This window comes from Saccostrea cucullata, unplaced genomic scaffold, assembly GCF_032062105.1.
Source record: "Saccostrea cucullata isolate Sc308-1 unplaced genomic scaffold, CSIRO_AGI_Scuc_v1 ctg503, whole genome shotgun sequence".
In the NCBI taxonomy this organism is placed as follows: domain Eukaryota; kingdom Metazoa; phylum Mollusca; class Bivalvia; order Ostreida; family Ostreidae; genus Saccostrea; species Saccostrea cuccullata.
Genome location: NW_026935642.1, coordinates 567,022 through 576,986, shown reverse-complemented (window position 1 = coordinate 576,986; position 9,965 = coordinate 567,022). Strand labels below are relative to the sequence as shown.

At 33.3% G+C, this 9,965-nt stretch overlaps 1 protein-coding gene across 1 annotated transcript in view; it reads left to right on the top strand.

Annotated features, from left to right (window-relative positions):
* The first annotated feature begins 3,268 nt into the window (after positions 1-3,268).
* The window catches only part of LOC134243463 (uncharacterized), a 74,143-nt gene continuing 67,446 nt past the window's right edge, over positions 3,269-9,965 (top strand). The window contains exons 1-2 of the mRNA XM_062725714.1: positions 3,269-3,306; positions 3,463-3,621. Of these exons, the coding sequence (XP_062581698.1) occupies positions 3,600-3,621 (22 nt within the window). The 5' untranslated portion in view covers positions 3,269-3,306; positions 3,463-3,599. The remainder of the gene's footprint in view (positions 3,307-3,462; positions 3,622-9,965) is intronic.

Genomic DNA, 9,965 nt, shown 5'->3' with positions numbered 1-9,965 from the left:
TTTTGATTCAGTTTGGTTCTCGAACGAAATCAATTCTAATCTTCTATTCTATAATGTACATGTACACGTATCATGTATCTATATGCATTAAGTATGTTAGGTGTTTATTTTTTGTGAAACACTACTATGTTATAGTACCCTCCAGGAAAAACGGACAAAAATGATACAATCTCACACTTTCAAACTAAATGAAAAAAAACCTATGGACGTGTTTGTAAAATCTGACCAGCTATGTTCAGCCAACCAAATCATGGACATTTAAACCATAAATGTTTCGCACAAATGATTCCTGCAGATCACACGCCAAATACGCCCATCTTCTTTATTATATACCCCCTAATAACTAGCTAACTTTAGCAAAATTAAACTCTAAAGATCAAATGTATAATATTTATCAATAAAACAAAGCATAAAAACAATGGACTTCTTAACGCGTAAGAAAGATAACGTCATGTTTTTGCGTATCACGTCATCAGTTTCAGAGAGTGGTGATATGGATTCAGAAAACCACAGTATGGTGATCCGGAAAGTCGGATCACGACGTCACGTGATTGCGTTTTATTATATACCCATCAATTTCCTTGTTTTTGTTACTGTTAATTTTACAGAGTTTGATCCGATTTTCCGGATCACCACACTGTGGTTTTCTGAATCCATATCGCCACTCTCTGAAACTGATGACGTAGTACGCAGAAAAATGACGTTATTTTTCCTGCGCGTTAAAAAGTCCCTTGTTATTATGCTTTGTTTTACTGATAAATATTGTACAATTGATCTCCAAAGTTTTATTTTGCTATATCTTGCTAGTTATATGAGTGGATATATAATAAATCTATCATTATAACAGAAAATTGATCCGAAGAGCCGAATCACGTCTCGTTGACAGGCGCGGATCATCAGATCAAACTCTACGCTTCGCGTCTCGTTAGATCTGATGATCCGCGCCTGTCAACTCGACGTGATACGACCCTTCGGATCAAGTTACTGTTATAATAATATATATATATATATCTACAGTAAAATTGAGTGATACACATTAGGTACATAATAAAGAACAGTATTCAATATCAAAAGTCCACAAAACAATACAAATTAGGAGCAGGGCAAATACAAACCTCCAAAACATTAGGGGTAGGATCAGATGTCATTGAGGAGTGAGTAACACCTACCGAACGGTCACACCCGCCGTGTGCTCCTTGTCATGATCGGGAAATAACGAAAAAAATCCGTCGTCAATTCTGTAAATAATGGACTAACAAAAAGTATGAAAAATTTCAAAATTTGACACAATGATAAATTGTATTTGCTAATAAGGTCATGGTATAGACCACAGAATTTACGAAATGATGACTTTAAATGAGACTGTTAATATTAATTCGTGTTTCATCAACTTCTTTGTCAATAATTTACTTTGTATTAGAAATTGCTCATACATAGAGCATGCTCTTATGTATCAAATCATCTAAGATATATAAACTCCGTATGCAGGTGATGAAGATACTAGTATATTGCTGCATAACTAATCTTATGATTTTTTACGATTAAAAAGGTAAAGTCGTCCCGTTTATCATATAGCTTGGTTGTTAGATTACCTTGAACACATTTTTCAAGTAAAATATTCAAATATGAACAGAGTTGCCCGATTCTTTGGTATCTTTTATCTCAAGCTCACAAGAATATATCGTATTGACATAAGAATGGAAATTAACATTGTTAATATTGACAATACGTCGTCAATATATCTAAATGTCGAGTTGAAGGCCGTTGCAAGTGTTTTCTTCCATTCACGCATTAGATTTTGGACAAATTCCGCTTCATGTGAATACAAAAATAGGTCTTTCAATAATGGGATGCAATTGATACCCATTGGAATTCCAATAGATTGAGGGAAAAACCTGGTCTTCAAAAACACCATAGATATTGTTGATCAAAACCTAGAGCATCTTTTTGATGTCAACTTCAGAGTATTTGTGTTTACAATCAGAATGTTTTTAAAAAAATAATTTTGTACATGACCAATAACAAGATAAGTAAATTTACGAGTTCCATTTTTATTGATATGATATTATATCAATGATATTAAAAAGCCTGGACTTTAATCTATCGTGTAGAATGGTTGTTTATAAAGTAAATTCGTAAATTTTAAGCAGTCGATTTTGGTAAAAATGTGAATTACTCTTATAATGGTTTTAGTAATCAAAAAATGACTAAGACCTGTTTATGAAAAAAGGTGCTTGAATCATTTCTTTATATTTGTGCCCTTCAATCACCTAACATTGTCACCAATAAAAACTTACAGCTATTTTCTCTTCCCTAAATACAAATAATCTGATCAAAACATTATCCTTCCTAAAAAAAAATTAAATTTTGAGTATAATATTATTTAAACGTAATTAAAAAAAAACAGCTGTCATATTCGACCAGATTAAAGAAAAAGTATAGATATAGATTGGCCAAGTCACGAGAATGGAAACATCACATAAACCAAGTGTAGCCGTTAGATGGACTCCACTGGAAAAGTGAAACATGGCGACATTCAGTCAAAAAAGAGATAACAGATCGGAGATGGACTTAAGTGAGGCATCTTACAGCAAATGTTAGTGGACAGGCAGAGATGTAGGTCTTAAGAAAAGGCCTTACGTGTGCAATGCATGAAGAGGTCTAAGTAAGTTACTTTCATATATGCTTCCTTGGAAAGGCTTTTTTTCTCTCAAAATAAAATAGAAATTTAGTTTATCCGTGACGGACTAAGTAGTGCAATCTTGCAGGGCGTCATTTGCTTTTAAAAATGTATATATTTTTTAATTGCAGTATTTGTAAAAAAAAAAAAAAAAGGGAAACTTTTAAGGTAATTTTTAAATTCATTTATCACTCTGCTTTTTATTCGCTTCTAAAAACTTATTTTTATATTTAAGTGTTTTTCGTGCTTTGTGAAACATACAATATACATGTATTCTAAGCCCCAAATACATTCATAAGCACTTTTTCTTCCTTGTACTCATCTGATGTTTAAAATTTACTTTAAATATTTAGTCTGCTTAATATTATGGGAAAAATTATAATCAAGTTCTTTAAAAAAGGAAACGTGTTTAAAAGAAATAAAAGGAGTAACGAAGCCGCGTGCTTTTATTGAAATGCAGATTTATAATTCGCACACAGAGAAATTTGAAAATGTTATCTGTGTTTATATTTATACAAAGCGCACCCTGATAAGATATGTAATTAAACTTCCTTCTTTATTCAGTTATCAAAATGACTTCTTTTTTTCTGTCCAGTTGTTAGTAGCATTGTTTTCCTTTAGTTACGGTACGTTTTGCTTGCTTTTTATAATTTATATCGGTTTATCAAATCTCTTATCAACTTCCTTAAGATTATAAACCTACAAAAATTATTTTACAACTCAAATGTAAAACCTGCTATTTGACAACGTAATTAATTCTCTGATAACTTTTCCACTAACAGCACGCTTCTGCGCGTTCAAACCTGGTAGAACATTTTACAACAAGGATACTTGTACAGCGTTGGAACATTGTGAAAATGATCAGTTTAATAGCACAACAGGACAATGTACATCAGGTGGACAATGTCAACCAGAATGGATGGGACCAAGCTGTCAGTATAGTAAGGGAAGCTTTATAATCAAGTCAGCTAAATATATGTGATCGTCAACTTACTTGAATCCACACAATTAAATATCAATCGTGAATGTCAGACAGTTGTGATGTTTTATCTTATAAACTTAAAGTTAAACATAAAGATAACACAGGTTTGATTTTTAAGGTAATGTAACAAGATTTACATTGCAAGAAGGGTACATTTCAAGCTAGTGTTTTTATCTCAGTGTTTAAAATCAGATTTCAAGAGCAAATATTGATTTTTTTCTTAACAGGCAAGTTTTTAGCTCACCTGAGCCAAAGGTTCAAGTGAGCTTTTCTGATCAAAATTTGTCCGTCGTCTGTCGTTGTCGTCGTTGTTGTTGTCGTCGTAAACTTTTCACATTTTCATCTTCTTCTCAAGAACCACTAGACCAATTTCAACCAAACTTGCTACAAAGTATCCTTGGGTAAAGGGGATTCAAGTTTGTTCAAATGAAGGGCCACGCCCTTTTCCAAGGGGAGATAATTATGAATTAGAGAAAAATTAATGGCATTTTTAAAAAATCTTCTTCTCAAGAACCACTGGGCCAGGAAAGATGAAACACATATGTAATCAGGCTCAGGTAGTGTAGATTCAAGTTTGTTCAAATCATGACCCCCCAGGGGTAGGGTGGGGCCAAAATGGCCGATCAAAGTTTTACATAGGAATATATAGGAAAAATCTTTTAAAATCTTCTTCTCAAGAACCACTGGACCAGGAAAGATGAAACCCATGTGAAATTATCCTCAGGTAGTGTAGATTCAAGTTTGTTCAAATCATGACCCCCGGGGCTAGGATGGGGCCAAAATAATCGACCAAAGTTTTACATAGGAATATATAGGAAACATCTTTAAAAATCTTCTTTTCAATTTTATCAAAGCCATGATTAGTAATATTTACATGGAATCATCCTCAGGTAGTGTATATTCCAGCACGTTCAAATCATGATCCCCTGGGGGGTTAACATTCAAGCTCCCCCCCCCAACCTTAGTAAATCTTAAGTTCTGATCTGATATGTGTTTTTTCCTAGCCGATGTGCTCAGGTGAGCGCTGTGGCCCCTGGGCCTCTTGTTTTTATAAGTTATGCTAGTCGCAATCTCATAGATACGAACAAATTAAAGGAACTTCTTAAATAAAATTTACTGATTAATGGCACGCTGACCAAATTCAAGATTTAAAGTAAAGAAATCCAGCACTGAAATGCTCTTTCACATGATTCGAAATTGCATCCAAATTTCCCCCCAATAAATTATTGTTTCCCTTGTCATTTAAACATGTAGACACGACCGATGGTCGGGCGACTAAATTTTTCAGGTATTGCCGGCTGAAACAACATGATAGACTGACATGAGTATCGAGCGACACGGAGGAGTCACATTTATTCATAGGAACACCGATGACTAGGATAAATAACACAAAAACTTTTTTCTCTTAAAAATCATCAATATTTTTCATAGATCTATATTCAGATAGGTGACGTGATAAATGTTTGCAAGACAGAGTGGCAGAAGTTTGCAAGATTGTGACTCAATGTTAAAATGTGTGCAAAATTGTGTATAGAATTGCATAAAACACGACTAATGATGCATATATAAGCAGCAAAGAATACTTAAGATTTCTTGATTTCTTATGGATTAATTATTTATGTTATTTCCAATCAAAAAATGTATATAAATCCAAGCATCAAAATTGTGTTTGTGTTATGTATCCTTAATAGGTTAAATATTCACAAGTCGGCCAATCGAAGAAGATTTCTTCAATTTAAGTTATCCCTCGATCATCGTCCGACCATCGGCTGTCAGTTTATTAACTAATGATATCGATGATATCGATCGGGCGAATATTGGCTGACTTGTGTATATTTAACCAATTAAGGTTAAACAGAATTTTGATGCATGGGTTGATTTCAATTTACTAAATCAAAATAGGTAAAATCTCAAGAAGACCCCACACCCCTCCAATTAAAATATTTTAGGCCAAATGCATTTGGAAATAATTTTAAAAATAATAACGACCAAAAATAAACATTCACCCTGAATTTAATTACCATATTATAACTAAAGATGCTACTTTATCATAAGGTCGAAATAAACATATATTTCCCATTTCCCTTACTTGCAACATGATTAGGTATGATAAATTTCTAAACAAATTTTAGCAAATGACCTCATTTCATCTATTCATCTATAGATAATGATTGGTTAAAATAAATATGTGTCCGCATAATGACATGTCTTCTTTCAATAAACTCAGGAAATATACCTATGTTTCTGAAAACCACAACTTGCACACAACCACTCAGTCTCGACATTGTCAGCCATTACACATTTTCTTTCGAGTAGAATGCCATAATACAACTAGACATTAGCAAGCATCACATTTTTCTTAATATTTCAACGCCTTTGACTATAAAAACAATTAAACTTCAAAATGTTGATATAAACTGTCCGGCATTTGCTCAAAGCATGAGAAAAATCGTTAGCATTTTTTCAATCTTATTTCTCCAAACACAGTTCGGTTATCTTTTGGTTCAAGTGCAACTTTTACACATAAACAAGAGGCTTCTGGACCACATCGCAAACCTGAGTAAATTTGGCTATTCTTTTTTTTAACAGGTTTCCAATTTGTAATACCTATTACCTTGCCAAATCCCAATGAGTCATGATTCGAACAATTTAGAATCTGTATACAACCCCGTATGTTTCCACATAAGATTCAGCTTTTCTGGCCTAGTGGTTCTTGAGGAGAAAATTTGTAAAGAGTTTTCCAATATATTTCTATGTAAAATTTGGATTTCCTATGGATTTCCTATCCCTACCCCCGTAGATTATGGTTTGAACAATTCAGAATCTACAATTCTATAATGTCCCAGGATGCTTCCCCATAAGTTTCAGCTTTTTTGCCAAGTGGTTCTATAGAGGAAGTCTTTTTTAAAGTTTTATTCCTATATACTTCAATGTATAACTTGGATTACCTATTGTGGCTCACCCTAAACTTGGGGGTCATGATTTAACCAATTTAAACTCTACACTACCCTAAGTTGCTTCCCCATAAGGTTCAGCTTTTCTGGCCCAGTGGTTCTTGAGAAGAAGATTTTTAATGATTTACCCTATATATTTCTATGTAAAATTTGGAATTTCTATTTTGGTTCCACCCTACCCCCGGGGGACATGGTGTGAACAATTTAGAAACTACAATTCTATAATACCGCAGGATGCTTCCCCAAAAGTTTCAGCTTTTCTGGTCTAGTTGTTTCGTAGATTTTTTTTTTTTTAGGTTTTTCCTATATACTGTGAAATCGAAAATTATCGGGAGGGGGTAATTTTCGTTGCTTTCGAGGTATGGAGAGACCCACGAATTAATGAATACCACGAAATGTAAACTTTCAAATGAAGAAGTACTCAACACTTCCCCGACAACGAAATCAAATCCCCAGACATCAATAACTTTGTTCTCAAACTGCGAAAATTTGACCCCATGAAATAAGTGATTTTACAATACTTCAATTTATAAACTGGGTTCTCTATGTGGCCTGTCCAAACCCCTGGGGGTCAGGATTTGATCAATTTATAATCTACACTACCCCAGAATGCTTCCCAATATGTTTCAGCTTTTGTTATCCAGTGGTTCTGGAGGAGAATATTTTCAAATAAAAATTCCTAAATATTTCTATGTAAAAATTTGGATTTCCTTATGTGACCCTCTCCCTATCCTCGGGGTCATGATTTGAACAATTTAGAATCTATACTATCCCACAATACTTTCACAAAAGTTTAAGCTTTTTTGGCCTAGTGGTTCTTGAAAAGTTTTTAAAAACAAAATCCTTATATATTTCTATGTTGAACTTGGATTTCCTATTGTTGCCCCGCCATACCCCCGGGTGTCATGATTTGAATAATTAGAATCTACACTAGCCCACAAAGCTTTCACAAAAGTTTTAGCTTTTCTGACCCAGTGGTTCTAGAGAAATAAAAAAAAAATTCTATATATATATTTCTATGTAAAACTTGACGTTCCTATTGTTGCCCCGCCATACCCCTGGGGTTTATGATTTGAAGATATTAGAATCTACACTAGCCAAGGACACTTCAACATAAGTTTCAGCAGGTTCTTGAGAAGAAGATTTTTCAAATTTTTTCCCATAAACTTCAAAGTAAAATTTGGATTCCCTAATAATATCGCCACACCCTACCCCTGGGGGTCATGATTTGAACAATCTAGAATCTTCACTACCCTCAGGATGCTTCCCCTTAAGTTTCAGCTTTTCTGGCCCAGTGGTTCTTGAAAAAAAAAAGATTTTTAAGTTTGTCCCTAAATATTTAAATGAAAAATAGATTCCCTATTGTGGCACCGCCCAACCACCGGAGGTCATGTTCAATTTAGAATGTACACAATATGTACCCCAGGATGCTTTCCCAAAAGAATCAGCTTTTCTGGTCAAGTGGTTCTTGAGAAGAAGGCTTATAATTTTTTTCCCTATATATATATATATATTTCTATGTTAAACTTGGATTTCCGATTGTGGCCCTGCCATACCCCCGGAGGTCATGATTTGAAGAATTTAGAATCTACAATACCCAAGGACACTTCCACATACCTTTCAGCTTTTCTGGCCCAGTGGTTCTTGATTAGAAGCTTTATATTGACCCCACTCTATTTTTGTATTTTCTTTTTCTTATCTCCCTTTGGAAGGAAACTTGGTCCTTTATTTTAATAATTTAGATTTCCCTTTACCCGAGGATGCTTTGTAATAAGTTTGGCTAAAATTAGCCCAGTGGTTTTTGAGAAGAAGTTGAAAATGTGAAAAGTTTACGGACAGCTAGACGGACAGACGGAAGACGGACAACGGGTGATCATAAAAGTTCGCTAAGGTGAGTTAAAAATCGTGTCTTTAGTTTTATTGAATCCTACATGTAGGATAGAACCAACTTTTTTATATTAAACTCCCTCTCTCTCTCTCCTCTCGTTCTCTTCCTCTCCTTTACTCCTCTTTCTACCTCTTTCTATTTAAAAAAAATACATCATGTACTAATTCAATGTATGATATTGTAGAAAGAGATGTGAACTGAAAAAAAAGAATCCTAAATGTATTTGTATGATAAGGGTCATTTTCAAAAAATGTCCAAATTCCTGTTATACAAGCTTTTTTGAAAATATTGCAATAAAATCGAAATTTTTTTTTACCCGATGAATTTAACATCAATCTATAAGTGTAGAAAAAAATTAAGTGCGATTAAAAATTGACTTGAATACTGAAAAAAGTCCTTCAACCTGAGTTAAATTAGAGAGAATTGCTTGTGATTTCGCCGGATGTTTGACTTCAACTCTGATTATTGATGTAGTAAATATAATTAAGCAGTGTAAAATGACCTTTATTGTGTTGTACATGTTTAATACTGTCTAAATGCATGCTAAAATGTGATTGAAAAAGAGTAAGAATATGATTTTTTTAATGGTAAGTGTGTGTTATTTTTGCCGTGTCCTTGGAGTAACCAGGACATAAAAGTTATCTGTAACAGTTATCTTTCCTAAAGAAACTCTTCACTATCAGCCTCCTTCTTTTGACCTTGTTCCCGCCAAAATATCATGAGACACTTAACACAGATCTTTTATACCATAGGCACAATATGTGGTTGAAGGCAAGTTTGATTGCAATAGTAATTTATTTTTGAGTCCTAGGAGTTACTTAGATATTGTGAGGATAAATTCATTTACCATTTCTTTGATGCATTGAGCAAGTTTATAACAAAATACCTATCATCTAGGAGCTGTGCTTTATGTTCATAAGTCAGCTATTGCTTTTATGATTCCAATTATGTATATAATAATTCCCTGGTGTTACTGTCCATTTTGTTACTGCAAGAAAAGTTACTCTAAGGACGCATCTAATAACTCCATGGACAATTTACATAGAAAATAATTAAAAAGAATGCAAGTTGGAGTCGTATGTTTTATTTTCCTCCCTTATTTAAAGCTAATCGGTAACTAATTTTTTTTAAATGCCAAATTATTTACTAAATGTTTTTACCATTTGAAAATCATATGATTTTGCAGTCTTGGTTATGCAAAGGACAGAATTGGGTAACTCCGTGGACCAATTGAAAAAAAATCCTTTAAATTGCCAATTTTAATACAACATTTGTGTAAAGTTTATTACAATATAAAATAACAGAAATATTTTTATCAAATTGGCATTTATTTTTCATATTATGTTTCCATGAGCTATAAATTAATTCAATAAATAATTTGAGCAACACAAAGGACAATGTTTGGTAACACAATGGATTTAAAAACGATTAAATATTTAAGTTATTAATATACTATTGCTT